Here is a 17,444-nt window from a genome sequence, read left to right on the forward strand (position 1 = left end):
CTGCAACGGCAACCTTTAAGGAGCTTCAGGGAATTTTCATCAGGAACTGTGCTCTCCCTACAAATAACATAATTTATAGTATACAGTACCCGCAGTCAAGCACTGGTGGCAGCCTCATGCTGTGGTGCTGCTTATTTTCAGTGGAGACATAGGCTGTGTTCAGTATAGAGGGGACAGTTAATTGCTTTAACTATCAATATATGTTGCTGCCCTCTCCCAGAAATCTAATGTTAAACAATAATTTCACCTTTTGATAACAAATTGGTCTGATGCACACAGCCAAAACGGAAGATGTATGTCCGGAAAGGTCCAGACAGAGCCATTGAACATCTCTGGACTGACCTAAAGAGATATGTGAACAGGAGAAGCTTTAACTCTTCTGCAAAGAAGAGTGTGATAAAATTGGTAAATCCAGGCATTAGTATGAACTCGACCTGACCGGATTTACTTGTTGTAAACTAAGTAAAAGGCACTTCCACAAAATACTGGTTGTGTGGTTTGCACATGTATGCAACCAATTTCTATTTTATCTTTCAGAGCAATGATCCATTAGTTTTTTTACTTGAATATTGTTGATAACATTATCTTAAAAAAATTAAATAAAAGCTGCATTTTCAGGAAGGATGTGTAGACTTGATATGTTCCTTTAAAGCGTCTCTATTGACCATGACTCATTTCGACTGCAAATCAATAGTTTCTTCCTGGGCTGATATGGAGATAAATAAAAACAACCTCATAATTCCTCCTGACAATCACCATTGTCCATCAGGTTCAGCTGTTGCAGGCTTTCTTTTGTTCATTGTCTCATTGGACAATGGTAATCAAAATGGTGATTGCGCTATGCCAATGTATACAACAGAATATGTACACTGTGACAAACCCCACTCGTTTGAAGGTTTGCGTTTGATTAAATAAAATGTTAAGTCAACAACTGCACTGATGCTCACTTTCTGAATACCCTGCATAAGAATAGGCCTGCATTTGAAACCACAAGGGGAAGCAAATATTGCTGAACAATACAAATGATAAAATGAATCCACCAACAATTGAACATCTCAGACACACCTGCAAAGCAATTTTGGCTGTAGATGTGTGCAAGTCGCTTTCAGTTTCAAGTGCCTTTCAGTTCTTGCACCACATTGCATCTTTTATATTGGAATCCACTGTGATGGATTGGTTCTCTTCGTTCCCACTGAGGGATTGACTGTATAAGGTTATAAGGTCAGATATGCTCTCACTCCCACTGAAGGATTTTTTTTGTGTACATAGATATGTTCGGCAGAGATTTCTCACTTTATTTCCATCTCTATTCCCCTCTCCCTTTCTTTCTCCATCTCTCTCCCTCTCTGATAGCCCTCTCCAGCTCTACAGGCTATGGCCCTCCTCCCCTCCCCTTAGATTGGCAGGCCTCCTTTTGCTTTGATAAGCCAAGGCAGGGCAGAGGAGCGTAGCAGGGGTGTTGGGTCACTCAATCAGCTCTCGCTGCAGGCTCTTAGGGCTGACCCAACAAAACCCCTCTCTCCTCGACTCCCACATCTCCACTCGCTTACGATCCCTTTTCCTCGCTGCTCGCTGGAGGAAATGCTAAGCTGCCCTCCTGCCCGGAGGAAATTACACAGAAACCCCCTGTAACTTCCTGTAGAGGCCAGCCTGCAACCAAGGGTCCCTTCCGCCCCGAGTCAGACCCAGTGGCTGTCATCCCCAAACAATGGTCCCTGCTGGCTGCACTGTTCCCCATAGGACTTGACTCTGGTTGGTTGTCCAACAAGCCTTGTCCTCTGAGAGGTTGTTGAAAACCGGATACAAGTAAAGGTTGAGTCGGCTACAGAGTGAATTGTCCTTATTGAATGGGTTTTCCTCCGACTGTTGCCTGGAAGTGAGTTGTCACAACTGCTGTAACCTTCTTTCTTTTTTGTCTATTAAGTCATTTCCAGGCAATTGCGTTTGAATCCCTTCGGTTAGTTTCAGGTATTGTTGTGGCGGTTGTCCATTGAACTCTACATGTTTGCCTAGGCACGGAGCTTGCAGTATTTTCATCTTTGTGGGAAGCATCCCTTGCACTGAATATGAAAAATGACCTTTGCGTAGGTTTTTCCTGGCATTTGTCTGAGATCCTCATTCTTACATTTAAATGGAATTTCCTTAATTGTCTCCTCTAAGCAGCAGAAGACTGGGAGCGGTGAATTGGGACTAGTCTATCGGACATAACACAACGTTTTAATTCCCACAACTAATCTGTAGGGCATTGTTCAGAGCCAGAGAGGTGATGGAGCTAATCCAGCTTCTGTTGAGGATTCAAAGGTTTAAGAATCAATACAAAAACAGGTCCTGGACTTTAGCACAGGCTGCCTTTTCAATTCCCTTTTCTCCCTTATCAAGGACAGCACACAATTCTAGCCATCCAGTCAAACATTGCTGTGTTCTGAAGAAAGTATACATGGTGGTCAACTTTTGACCTTTTAAACTTGTATTATTTTTCTTCCATCTCTCTCCTTAGCTAGGTAGCTGACTAGCCATCGTCTGTACAGGCTCTCTAACAGTAATCATTTGAGCTTGGCTGGAAACAGGGAGAATGGATGGGGTGCCACTTAATATTCACAGAGTAGTCACAGCAAATGGAAATGAGCGTCAGTGAGGGAAAAGGAGAAGAGGGGTGGAGTTGCAAAAAGAAAAACACTGGACTGAAACAGACTGTGAAATTGCCGGATGGAATTGGCGTGATGGCAATCGTAAACCAACTTACCATTAATTCAGAGTGTGGTGGCTGTGGAGTTCCGACTGTGGCGGAGTTTAGCTTTGAAGAGCCACATCGGTCAGTTGCTGAATGCCCGACAACTCAGCCAGTAGTGAGGAATTAAAACTTTTAACTGAGATTGCCAGGATTGAAAAGACTGAAATGCGTTGAAATTAGAGAGGACATGTTGCAAGTAACTGGTTTTGGAGGAGTTTAGTAAGGCTGTTTTGGGAGGATAGGGAAGTTAAGTCCAACTATTTCTCAGCTGGTAGAGCATAGAGCTTCCAACACCAGAGATCTTTGGGTTCGATAACCATTAATGGCCACTAAAATATATTATAATAATCTAGTTAGTCACTAAAGGAAATCTATTAAATAACTTAAATGTAGCAGCAGTGCCCTTTTCTGTCTCCCACTCCTTCTCATTCCATCGCTTTCTGTTTCTCAAACTCTCCTAACTCACATCTCTCTTCAAGACCTTCCCCTCCCTCCCTCCCTCCCTCCCTCCCTCCCTCCACTGGCCTGTCTTCTGCACTACAGTCTCTGTCCCGTGGCCAGTCTGACCTTCGGAAGAGGCCAGTTAGCTGTTGGAGCTGGCTGCTCTATGCAGATGGACAGGTAGTTAGGACAGGATGCTAGCTGTATTGTTTGAATGGAGAGGGTGAGAGCAGGAGAAAAATTTTGGGGCAGGATATCCTTTGGGTTTCATGGCAACCTAGGGCACCACAAAAGTGCGGCTGCTCCATTCAGGGAAAATGGCTGGGGCCCCCATCCGACCACAGTCTCTAGGCCGAATAAAAACCCTTGTTCGTCTCTCTCTTCCCTGCACTTGTTCTCTCATGCACTCTATTTCTCTTTCTCTCTTGCTCTTGCTCCCACTCTGGGATGCACCCCCCCCCCCCCCCCCCCCCCCCCACTACGCTCATTCACATTCACACACTGCTTCGTTCTGCCCCTCTCTCATACACACACGCGCTGTCCAGAAGTTACGGAGGGGTGAGGCGAGAAACAAGAGGAGGTGTCAGCTGACTGCCCCCCTCAAATAAGTTCTGATGTAAGTGTTAGCAGCTGCTAAGATCTGATTTAACCAGAGGGAGGGAGGAAGTGGGAGAGCGAGCCAGCGAGTGTGATAGCGAACACTATAGGCAGTCAGTCAGTCAGTGCAGCATGGCTATGCGCCGGTAGGAAGACATGACAAACCAGAGGTCTGTAGCATGGATGAGTCCAGCATTCTGAGGAGACGTGGGCTACAGGTAGGAATATGGAGTGTGTGTTTGTGTTTACGGCGAAGAGGTGCCATGGGAGCATGTTTGTATGCAGAGTAATATGTTGCTGCTGTACAGCAGAGCACAGTTAGTTTCCTGCCTTTTGTGTTAACACTTGGCAGTATGGGGTGAATAACAATTTTGCTCTGTGGCGTGGCTATAAGTGTGTTTGTCTCTGTATGGCAACTGCTTACCCATTCACAGAGCTGTGTATGTAGTTTTCACTGCAGTGTGTACTCAGCCTGTCAGAATATGATCTTGTAGTTTATCACCGTATATATAGTACTGTCTTCTGTCTTAATTGGTCTGTCTCTATACACATTGTGAGAATATTGGACAGAAACGCATTCCCTTTTAGTTTTTGATTTTTACATTACTGTTACCTCAGATTTAATGTTTGCTTTATGACTTTTGTCCTTCAACCTGCTTGGGCTACTGAGATGAAGAGGTTATGTTTTCCTAGCTTTAAAGGTTGATTTTTTTTATTTTTTTTTTGTCTGAAGCACTCTCAAGCAGGCTGTAATGCCATATTGACTTCTTTGTGATAATGGAGCTGATATTGAAGCTTGTGCTCTGCAGACAGAAGCCTTGATAAAAGTATTAGATGTGTGCAGGGCTGCTGCTGTCCACAGACATTGTTCTTTAGAACACAATAACAGCAATAACAATACCATAACAGCAAGATTTAATATGACTCATGGTACCATCATGGGGGTGAAAAACATTTACTTTTAATATTATATTCTTATCTAAAGCCTCCAAGATGTTTCTGCTTTGTAGTGTCTCTTTTTGATAGTCATAATCTGAAGGTATGTTCTTAATTACTGTTATACACTAACTGGATCAATGTGTCTGTTAAATGGGAGTATCAGATGTTATACTTTTTTATACTCTCTTTGGGATGGTGGTTAAACAGGGTTCCTCACTACTGTATGCAGTTACTAAAACTGCTATTGCACTTATTTTGAGAGTAAATATTTTAGTCCTGGTGTCCAATCTAAATTTCCAAAACGTCTCTATTTGCGAATACAGTATAACTCACCTTTTCACCTATTAGCTCATTGTGAGTGTTCTGACACAAATTTGTCGATGTGCCTCTCAAATTGGTGGTGGAGGAGGTGACTTTCTGCCTTAGATTGTAATGCACTTCGAGTACCTGAGTTAGTAGAAAAGCTGAATTTCTAATTCTGACGGAGTAATTTTCTATGCCATTCGTTTTAATTGGTCTGCACTCCACAAATTAATCAAAGCAGTAAAATGGCTTTCATGCTCTGACATTAATTGCACTATAAACAAAGGTAACTCATGCTAATTAGAGATTGTGTTTATTCCACTGTTCAGTGACAAAACGTAGATAACCAAATTATTGTTTGTACAGTTTAAAGTATAAAGGTGTTTCCCCAGCGATAATTCACTTTCAGGAAAATCTGCCAGTGGAAATGCTGACTTTTCAATATTTCCTTTTGGGCTTAATTATTCTATGATTTTTTTCTATAGTAGCCATTAACATTTTATTTAATGGCGGTATGTGTTTATCAGGAGCTCCCAAAGCTGTAATTTTCCTCAGCAGGCTGCTTATCTCTCGCCAGGTCTTTGTTGCTGGCATTTATTTTAAGTGAGACCACTACCTTCCTCCTTGTTCATTGTTTCACTTAGGAGAAATTACGCACAACGCTCTGCTCTATGAGCTACTATGGATGAACGTCCAAATTGAAAGAGCTCTGTGGAGTTGAAATGGAAAAAGAACGTTTTTCAGTCAAAAGACACAGAACAGTGTTTTATATGTTGGTGGAAAAAGGTACATTGATATGTAACCTTGAGCCTTGAGTTACAAATGTTGTATGCTATGTTTACACCAAACCCCACTGCTGTGTAAAAAGCGACTATGAGCATGATGTAGAAACATCTTCTATACTGTATCAATGTAATCTAGGCTTTCGTTTGCATGTTCATGGAAATTATTGCCATGTGAAAAGTTGATCAAAAGGCAAAGTGCATTAAGTGAAAGTGTGGCGACTGGATCAACCCCTCTCATTGGGTTGATGCTTTCATTGCTTTGAATAACTTAAGGATAACTCACATTGGTACAACTTAAACATTAACCACAGTCTTCTTCAGGTGCAACTTACATAAAGCTCACCAACATTTTACTACCGACATTGTTTTGTTTTGGGCTGCAAATGGTATGCAAATTACTATAAATTATTCAGTGCATCGGTCTATTCCAGTCCAAGGACCTACACTAACAGACAGACAGCCACTAGGAAGTGTGCACCTAAAGTTTAAACCCTACTGTCTGTTCATCTTCATAAATAATTGATATCTATCCGAATGGTCAAATATTTACACATTTGAATGTTAACTTGTCTACATTACTGATCAGGTTTCTGGGAATAGCATGCCTCTGCATGTGGTGTGTTAGGGTTTGATAAAATTAAGGCCATCCTGATAATATCCCATTATATACTTGTGTTTAAAGAGGATATGCTGTTTAAAAGCAAATCACATCATACCAGCAAAAAAACTGTAATTGGAGAGATGTGGTTGGGAGTTTCTAATTGGTTTTTAATTGTATTTGTCAGTTCAGTCTAGTGAAAATGTGTTATTTGATTGAAAGGTGTCTTGGCCCTTTTCTCTCCTCTTGCACCTGGATATCAGGGGGATTTCAGTAGGTTATATGTAAATTGTACTAAATGAACACTGTCTCATTGTGAGGACTTTAAAATTAGTAACATATCTATAAATGTGTATGGTAAATAGTCCCTTTAGTGGTCATTCAACAGTTATGGCACTATGGACAGCTTTGTGGTTGGTCAAGTCCCTGCAAATCTGACTAGGTAAAACTGTTGTTTTTGATACACCATGGAATGAAAGATATTTTCAAAAATGCTCAAGCTCTGTCAAGTTGGCTGGGGAGTTTTTGGTGAACAGCAATTTTCTACTTTTTCCACAAATACACATTTGTATTGATGTCCGTACTTGACCATTCCAAGGTATTGACCTTTTTGGTTTTATAACCCCTCCAGTGTAAGCCTGGCTGATGCCGCTCAGAAAATGTGAGCGTTTTGATTGGTTGTTGTTTACTAGCTATTTGCATGTGTAATGCTGGAACCCCATCAGTTCGCTATGCCAAATATTTTGGAAATGAACATAAGTTTGGTTTCTTGGGGCGATGCTTGTATTAGTCCTAAATCAGGATTTGTTCAGTTTGTAACCATATCCAACCAGCAGTGTGCATTGCGTTCATTATCCACGCCTCTTGCCGCCAACATAAAAACATCTTAAGTCAGAAGGACTTTGAAGCAGGTGTCAGCCATGCTAGTGTGGCTTTTCAGTGTCATTCTCCTGCTGGAAGATTATTCTTCTGCCAAGTCTCAGATCTCTTTCCAACTTCTGCCGATTTCTCTATACATTGCTACATCGCAGGCCCTCTATCTTCACATGCTGTCCAAGCCCCGATGCAGAGACTCATCCCCATTGCATGATGCTACCTCCTCCATGGATCACGGTAGAGATAGTGATGTGTGTTGTAGGCTTGTGCTTATTAGAAAATCTCTATTTTGGTCTCATTAGACTATCAAATCTTCTCAGTCTCCCACATGCCTCCGGGCAATTGTTGCAGAATCTTGTCTCAGTTGTTTTATTACTGTCATTTGTTTTGAATACTACAAACCAGCTGTGGGACATCTCTGAAACAGGTTTAATCTGTAATCATGTGCATATTTTTCAAGAGAGACAAGGCTTTCTTTCCATCTTTCACTGTAAAAACAAAACCAACTGGCGAGCCTAGTTCGACCGGGCCGCGATTAGAAGGGATGAATGTTGTTGAGTTTGCTTTCACCACACATAGCATGTATAAACTGTATGGCATTTGCCACTGACTGTTTTAACAGCTTGGTAGTCAGCAATAGGCTTACGAGTATCTACTAACTTACTACTTGGAATAGTCTTAAGAATCGAGCAATTGCTAGTGAGAAAATGAACTTTACACTGAAAGCTATTTCATTTAATGGCACAACAAGAGTTTGTTTTTCTTTCATTCGTGAATGACATTGGTGCAATAACGATCCATACAGGTGACGATTACTGTCTTTTAAATTAAAAGATGGGATTGTCAAGTGGAAACCCCTCCTCTTTTACTGCCCAAGGGATTGATCTTCTGTATATTACCCCAAAAAAGCTTGCCCGATTATAACGGTAAACTGTTTTATTTTAGGCTTTTTATAACATCGCTACTGAATATTATATCCAGAAGTTTTTGTCTGTCCTGAACACACCCTAATGCATAATTTGTTTTGACTGTGACGAGGCTTCGAACAAAGGTCCTCTTGCTTATCAGTCCAAGCCTCTAACCACTTTGATATCTAACGAGGTAGTCAGTCACACAGTAAGAGAAGTTTGCTCTTCTTGGCCGGCTTCGCTTATGTGACCCTGCAAAAATATTGTTGCATAAACCAGTGGTGTATAAATTAACGTAGGAAAAATATCCACTTAGTAATAAAGTTGTCTTCAAATTAAGACCAAGTTGTTTCGTCTCGTAGCTGTATGCTGCTCTGCTCATTATTTCATTCCAGCGTGAACAGAGCTGAGGGACCCTTGTAGTAGCAATTAGCTTATGAAGGATTTAGCAGTTAACTAAATGCAAAGGAGCAACATGGCAAGCATTGGCGAGCCAGAACTAGAAGAGGCTCCAGTATCATTCAGGTCTGCCATCTGTGAACATTTTGGTTTCCTTGTAAACTGTAACAGAGATTGTTAATGAGTGGTAGATACAACTTCACAACATAGGCTGTGTTCATTGACAATAGCCTATTTGAGTGGCGATACGATTATTGTATGGAAAATAAATTTTCTCAGGTACAAATTATTTTTGTTCTTTGGAAGTAACTTGCTTAATTTGTTTAAGACACTGCTTTGTGACTACATTTGATATGCTGCTGGACAACGCACTCTTGTTTAAGGCAGGCGCCGCTGCTTTTTGTTGTCCTTTTGTTTTAATATGCTCCTGGGAATTTGAGCTATCCATGTTTACTGTTATAATAAATGGAAAATCCAAATGACATATTTCTCAGACATTTATTTTCGTTAACGCATCAAAACCATACCGAACCATCACAGCGCTGTACCATGTCGTACTGAACTTTGAGTTTTGTGGACCTTTTCACGCCTACTGTTTATATTTCAAATCTCTGCAAGTGCAACACCAATAGTTTGGAGTTTTGTTGAACGTATCCACAAGCAGGGTTGTAACCCCAGTGTCCAAACTGCATTTCCAATCTGGCCCTCATATCATCATGGCCACCTTATCAACTTCAGCGTCCAAGTGGCCGAGCATTCCCCTTTCCTTGCACCATAATATCGATCGATACTTTACCAAGTACACTTATGTATGCATGTTTCTCTGATGATGAGATCAGCTCAGCAACCACAAAGTAATTAGTGTGGGCCAATATGTGATTTTCTGTTGGGGACTTTATGTTGACTAGCCTGAGCTAAATATGAGAAGCTGCTAGTGTTGTGACAACATAAGATGGTGTACTATATGTTCAATCTTTTTTTGTTGTGAAAGGGGGGCGGGGTTGTGTGCGTGCATACTGTTAGATATCCTTGTCAGAAGTAGGAAACTTGAATGACAAGCACACATGGACATTCATCCACTGTCTTTTTGATACAAATACCTATTGACTTGTCTAGTGTGAGGCATTGATGTTGTCATATGCCGTAACTCTTTTCTAATTCTAAAGCTGGATGGATCTGCAATGGGGTGTATATTCTAGGGAGAATGTGATCATTTTATTTCACTGAGGTCTAGAGAACTTCAGTGTCAGGCCTTTTGTCTTGCAGAGAGTGCAGACAATGAAGTTGCATATAATACACGACTACAGTAATTGGCAGCTATTTTTTATTTTTAGCACTTAGCAAAAGTGTCACCATGCCCTTGGATTAAAAATAGAATCAAATACCTGTGTGCCAAGAATAGTTGAAAGTCCAATTGAAATTCATGCAGTAGACAAGGCCGCATATCAGTACCCAACTTCAGACGCTAATACATGGCGTTACATTTGTATTGGAAACCCTTGGATAAATAACACATTCAACATATAGAACACAAAGGGCTTTGACAGCTAAAACCTAGCTTTAGAAGACGAATGGACACGGCCAGGCATGGTTTAGCAGTCTGAGCTGCTGCATCCACGACATGCACAGTATCCTGCTTGCAACATGGTTTGAAATCTGCTTCGCTGCAAATTCCAATCTTTTCTAATATATATATTTTTTTAAATGAAAAAAAATGGATGGGCATAAGGATTACCTCCCACTAATATGTAATATCCATTCCACCATAAACTTAACGTCCTGGTGAGAATGTTGATGGAAAGTGTTTTTCTCTACCCTGGTGTGATTATTTTGAAATGCTCGGAGGAGCAGTAGTCCCCTGTAGTGATTGCCCAATGACTTATCAAAACGTAGCCCAACAAATATAGCCGATATTTTACTCCAGTCTATTTTCAGAGGCATTCTTTTATTTAACATATAATAAAACCTGCTTACGGATCAAAGGGGTGTGTCCTCAGCACTCTACTCTATGTTGAACCATGATGTGTGGCTCTGTACAGTACTAACTTTATCACATTTGCAGACACTGCTGTTGGACTGATTTGACTACTATGAAGTCGACCTACAGGGAGATGCTAAGCAAACTGGTATTGTGGTGCCAGGACAACAACCTCTCCCTGAACATCGGCAAAACAAAGATTATTCTCTGGAAGCTGGAGGGGACATGCCCTAGCAGTAGAGAGTCAGTAGTTCTACATAGTGGTGGGGAACCAAATATTTCAGAAACTTTTGAGACTTGCATCGAAAGCAGTTATTTACATCAAAGCTTTTTAACACAGTGCTCAGTAGTGACATCGGCGGGTCAGACATAAATGTTTTTACTGTGTATACAGACGTCTTTTCCTGTAATGTGGAATGAGTCTTTGGCTCAACGGTAAGGCGTGGCATTGAGGGTATCCCACAATTCTGAGTCGTTTGAATGTTGGGTACGTATCCCACATTCCTCTTGCCTTTCTAGTTAGCTTTTTGTTCTAAATCTGTGCATCAGTTGAAATGTATTGTGTGATAAATTCCATAGTGTCATATGCCCTAGATCAAAATATTGATTTGAAGAAAATATGCGTGGTGTTGTTTCTACTGAACACTTTCAAATCTATCAGGATTTGATTTGACTGACTGTAAGTCCCTGACCCTACCACCTGTGCCACTGGTATTGTCCTGAATTAGGACACCTTGTAAGGTGTCCAGGTCCGGATTTGCTCTTGGCCATCAGATAACTGCGGAAACCTGCATTTTATAACAAGCTTTGGAAGCACGTGATAAAACCAAACTTTACACGTCATTAATCACATTTATGTCCATTTGAAACGAGCCCTGGCGCCAGTGTCTTGAGTGTGGTATTGCTTGAAAACTGAAGGGTGTGTTCTGTTTTCAGTCGTGCTATCACTAGTTCTACGTTCCTCTGTGCACACGTCACGGTGGTCTTGTTCCATTAGTACCACCCGTGTGGTCGAGGTTGCCTTAACTAAGGCGATCTACAAACGTAGCATGCAACCGTGTTAAATTCCTGTATCACAATTTGGGATAAGAACTGCTTTGCACCCGACCACAGGGCCCTCCAGCCGGTGCTGAAGATGGTCCTGCGCATCGCTGTGTCTGAGCTCCAGTCATCAGGCCTCCCACTAAGATGCTCAAGACAGGGTCCATCTGTAAGCGATCAGATTGCTGAAAACTGGACCGCCCACACCAACTCGGCACGAATGGGCGCGCACAAACTCGCCCATACGCTCATCCACCCAAACAAATAGCCACGCATACAGAGTGTAAATAATAATGTACTATATACTGCTACATGTTGCCATTCCCATTCTTTTCCAGACATTGATACATTGCCTGCTGAGTTAAGGATTGGTGCCGAGGAATGCAGACAGGGCTACATGTATATGACCAAAATGAATAACTTGCTACTTCAAAGTGTCGTGACTGCAAGCTTTAAAGCGAACCAGACTGAAAACTCTAAGAAGGTCTGAATACTTTTACTGAGGAAAGGTGGTCTATTCAGATAGTCTAAGCCCTCTCCCTATGTGCAATGGGTTTCTTCTGTCCCTTGATCCTTCTCTCTTTGCCCTAAGAACCTCTGCCCTCGGACTACAAAGTAAATAATAACAGTATCAATGTGTTGCATTTTTAAACCATGGTAAGGTAGCAGTGTTGGGCTGTAATTGAAATGAATAGCCAGTAGAGTTGAGTATTTATAATTACTGTCGTAGGACATGGGATGGCATGGGAGTCTCTGGAGGTTTAGCTAAATTTGTTTTTTTCCCCATTTAGCTCTATTTTTCAATGTTCGCCTAATAAGAATAAGGATTTTTTTTATGGTCTCACGTATAGCTTTTTAGACATTTTGCATGTTACCGAATATTGTATTATTTCATTCCTTTATGCCACTGCTTCACAGTTCTGAAATATCCAACATAAATGTAATTATGATAGCAGGTTTGCATAATATTACTTGACACATTTCCATGGTGTGATCCAGTTTTTATTTTAAAATCCTTGAATCATATAGCAATTTCTGCAAACAACTAATCCCAATTCATTTCCTTGTGAATGCTCAATTGCTGGGAATTTTATGTTGCTAGTATTTCTATTACACTATTATGTAGATTTTAATATTGTGTGCCTTATTGTCTTTAATGTGTTCCCTTGCACTTATCAGACACTTTCCTGTACAGGCGTAGCCTATGGCACAAGCAGTCCTATCTTCACTTCATGTTGTTTCTGAGTGCCTCGGTCACAAGTGACAGAGGAAATGGCAATGTTAGGTCTATGTATATTTGCATATAGCCTGTTTTTATTTTCATTGAAAAATGTGACTGTGAGTTACACAGTATGCATTGTTTGAGATGTAGTATAGAACAGGAGAGGCTCAAGAGCAGGACTGATACCAGGTCTTGCAGAGTGTTAAGCCTAGATCTGAAAAAAAGGAACCTTATCACCGTAGACACCGGTTGGAGTGGTCAATTGGTACATTTATGACAGACCACGTCTCCCTTATCAGGTAAAGTGCTGGAGAGGTCAACAAACGGATCAGGGAAATATCCCAGTTATTAAGCTTGGCTGTTGAGATTTTATCATTCCACATAGATAATGCAGGATTCGATCCCTGGCTCACTGAGACAAGCATTTTGGAAAATGGCTTTGCTTCCATTTACTGGGCTACCAGTGGATTGTCTGGTGATGGCTTACTGATAATCAGTTCAAGCACCTTACCTCTAATGCCAGGTTTTGTCTTTTATTTCTTTCTAAAGGCCTAAGGCAAATCATGGTATGTCCTATGGACTGTATGTCGGGTATCGGTCATCTACACACTTGTCAGATTTTTTTATCCCTAGGCATCGGTTCTGTAAACAAACACTACAGATATCAGAAAAGACCCCCCCCCCCCCCCCCCCCCCCCAAAAAAAAAAAACACATTATCTGCTTCATTTGCAATCCTGACCTTTGAAGTACACTATACCTCATGCTGTTTTTTCACAGTGCCTTCAGTGGGAAAATTCATCTTTAAATTTGTGGAGCCAGTCTCTCATCTGACTCAGATCAGTTACAGATTTCTGATATGTATGAAAAATAGTGGGTAGAAATAATTAAGAGGGAGGATGTCGTATTTCTTTTTTAACTTCACTGCTTTATTGTTTTCAGTGGAAATATTAAATGCTGGAATAATTTTACTCCCAGTATTTACTCATCCAAAACAGAGAGAGCCCTGACTGGCGGTTTGGGAGCTGTGCTATCAATCAAACTTCAGGTTGTATTCAAACTCTACACAGAAAGCCTTTGAATCGTTCTACAGGTTTTTTTTTGAATAATTTTGTAGAGGAATATAACAACATTTAAACACTAAAACCAAGAAATATGTCCACACACTAGGGAACTCACGCAGATTGCTTTGTAATCTGTCTATCCTGTAGTGTGTTTGGATTTGCAGAATGTCACTACCTTCCATCGATTTCAATCTAGTTTTTGAGACTTCTCCTTGTGTCTAATTATATACAAATAAATAATAAAAATAGTAAAAATAATAAAAGAATGCTAAGATTTATGTCATTTATATAGTTGAACACTAGTGTAATGCAAAATGTTCCTGTGTATCCAGATTTCACCTGCAGTGGGTTACAGCCAGTGTCAAGATTTTCCAGCACCCCTAATGCATTCAGGGATAAGTGCTTTTGAACCAGCAAACTTTGAATTACTGGGCTAACACTCTAACCTTGAAGCAAGCTGATCCCCCTAATTGCATTTATCGAGCAACTGCCCCAAGAAAGGAGAAGTCCCCTGTGATTGCGCGACCATGTAATACAGGGTTGTGCTTGAATTACAATCACATTACATCAACAAGTCATGTGCTGGCTTGCCCATATTTGGGATGGCAACATCTCCTGTAGACCGGACTCCATGTGAAATCAACATGGGTGAAAAGTCCTACTCAGATGTTTATTCATTGCCATTTTACTGTAGTTGTTGTAGCATAGAATTCACTAGATTTACGTTGGATAATCAGTCAAGTTAGCAGTAGTGTTATGACCGTTGCTCCTGGCTGTAGAAGTGGTTAGTTTGTTGTTCTTGAATTTGCACCCATATCTGCCTAGTTTTGTGTGAAAGGCACAATTATTATATTTCAAACATTTCTACAAAGTAACAGACAGTGCTGGTGAGTAGATATACTGTACATGGTTTATGTGGCCATTTGGTTTTGTAACTAGCTCGTTATCATTTTGTTAAACGTTATCACTAAGCATAGTGGTAGCCAAGCTCAACCTCAAAACATTTGTTCAGTAGCTGTTTCGTTCACTGCCCTTGTAGCGATTTGTGAGGTAAAGGCTGGTTGATGTTTGCATGGCCTAGCGACTGCTCAGAAAAAGAAATAAAAACAGCGAGGATCAACAGTTTATTAACCTAATGGGGTCTGCTCTCGCCATTTGTGTTCTTGGATGTCTGGGTCCTTCTGGATGTCAATATTCTGCTTTAGCCTCATGGTTTGTTACATGTTTTGACCGGTAGGTGTGTATGCCAAGAGACGCCCATATGAACCACCACTCCAACACATGTTATTTGGTTTTGTTATCAGAGGTGGGAAAAGTAAAGTACTCAACTGGGTTCGGCTGTGTTCATCACTTTTGGAAAGTATCTAATTACAATCTAAATAACCAGGGTAAAGGGAGTTCAGAACTAACCAGTGATCAATTAAATTAAAAGGAACAGTGTAAATATCCAATTAATGTCACTGGTTAGTTATGAACTCTGTTTCTCTGTTCATTTTGCACTAATTTAGGAACTTCCCAAAACTGGTGATGACACCGAGTACTTTTACTTTGTAGTTTTTCCACCTCTGTCTATGAGCAAGCTCTTAAACAGCTCCGAATCAGCTGGTTGCTTTAATAAAACATTAATTATGTTGTGATCAAGTAAAACTTGCTATGGGCATGTTGAATGTTATTACATTGAGTAGTTTTTAGAAAGGTGACTTCATCATTAAATATAATCTTTAACTGCCTACCATCGTTAAACAGTGTCGCATAAACTGGTTGCTGGGAGTGAGTGATCCTTGTGGCTCTGGCACTTGTCTTGCAGTGTCGTATCTCCACCTCAGTCTTGCAACCCCATTGTCTTTGTTTAAGCAATTGGTATTTTCCCCTCCTGCAAGTCAGCAGTTTATCATGGCAGTTTAGATATTGCTATGACTGAGAAACAAAATCAAAGGGAATTATTAATGAAACACGTCAAGAAGGTCTTTATGAGGCACTGCTTTCTTTGATGTCACATCCTGCAGTTAAAGAAGCTCTGACAGCAGTCACCCAGTGACATTGGGCCTTGTGGAGCAGAGTGAAGTGCTTCAGTTTCTGAAAACGTTATAGAACTGTTAAGATACAGTACCAGTCAAAAGTTTGGACACCCCATCTCATTAAATAGTATTTTATTTGTGCTATTTTCCTCATTATAGAATAATATTGAAGAAATCAAAACTATGAAATAACCAACATGGAATCATGTAATAACCAAATAAAGTGTTAAACAAATCAAAATGCATTTATATTTTATATTAAAAAATTAGCCACTCTTGGCATTCTCTCAACCAGCTTTGTGCGGTAGTCAACTGGAATGCTTGTCTTGAAGGAGTTGTTGGTTGCTTTTCCTTTATTCCATGGTCCAACCCATCCCAAACCATATCTATTGGGTTGAGGTTGGGAGATTGTGGAGGTGTGGTCACGTAATGCAGGACCATCACACTCCTTTTTGGTCAAGTAGCCCTTACATAGCCATGCATTGTGTTTTGAGTCATTGTCCTGTGAAAAAACAAAGTCCCACTAGGTGCAAACCAGATGAGATGGAATGCTGTGGTAGCTGTGCTGTTTGAATGTGCCTTGAATTCTAAATAAATCACCAACCAATACCAACCTTGTCACAACACAGCTGATTGGCTCAAACCCATTAAGATGGAAAGGAATTCCACAAATTAAGTTTTAACTAGACACACCTGTTAATTAAAATGCATTCCAGATGTTCAATTCAGCTGTTTGAGAGAAGCCAAAGTGTTCAAGAGCTGTCATCATGCCACACAAAGTGTGGCTTCTTTGAAGAATCTACTAAATTAAATGTATTTTTATCTGTTGAACACCTTTTGTTTACTACATGATTCCATGTGTTGTATCATAGTTTTGATGTCTTTTGCTATTATTCTCCAATATGGAAATAGTATAAATAAAGATATTCCCTTGAAGGGGTGTGTCCAAACATTTGACTGGTAGTGTACTAATTTGTTTAAACAATCTAATGACTCATACAGTAAAAAATGTTTTGTTAAAACGCCCTACAATAAAAAATCAAAAAAATGATATCTGTTCTGAAATCATTATAACCACCAATGTGACAATTTTGTAAAAACAAAACGCTATTCTCTGTTCACCATTTTGATTAGAAACTACGTGCTAAACCACAATGTGCAGAAGACCTTATCTGCTTTAAATCAGTAATATATACAAATTAAGTGTTTCTGTGAGTACAGTAATTGAATTCTAGTTCATCATGTCACGGCCCCAGTTTGCCCAAAATGCATGAAATGTCATGTGAAATGTCCTTTGGTGTGACCGTGTCCCCAGGTGAGACACCTTTTTCCTACCTATAATAGCAAACCAAACTACATTAGTCACTCCAAAGGATATGATTTCCATTTCAAACATTTTCCTTCCCACATCCATTCCTTCAATGTCCTAGAATGAGAAATGTATGTGCATTCACACTCAAGCTGACATGCTTTTCAGCACCATTGTTTTCTTTAGGGAACATATTTAACATTTTCTAGACTGTTGTGATTTAATCTTAGGAGTTGA

General features: G+C 40.3%; 1 protein-coding gene across 5 annotated transcripts in view; it reads left to right on the top strand.

Moving 5' to 3' along the window:
- The window catches only part of mast4 (microtubule associated serine/threonine kinase family member 4), a 120,577-nt gene that overhangs the window by 25,052 nt on the left and 78,081 nt on the right, over positions 1-17,444 (top strand). The window contains exon 1 of one of the 5 annotated variants that reach the window (XM_020053406.3): positions 3,854-3,987. The exons of the other annotated variants lie outside the window; for them this stretch is intronic. Within the exon in view, the coding sequence (XP_019908965.2) occupies positions 3,949-3,987 (39 nt within the window). The 5' untranslated portion in view covers positions 3,854-3,948. Of the gene's footprint in view, positions 1-3,853; positions 3,988-17,444 lie in introns of those variants that run through there. 5 annotated transcript variants of the gene reach the window in all.

The sequence above is a fragment of the Esox lucius genome, chromosome 14 (genome assembly GCF_011004845.1).
Source record: "Esox lucius isolate fEsoLuc1 chromosome 14, fEsoLuc1.pri, whole genome shotgun sequence".
NCBI lineage: Eukaryota > Metazoa > Chordata > Actinopteri > Esociformes > Esocidae > Esox > Esox lucius.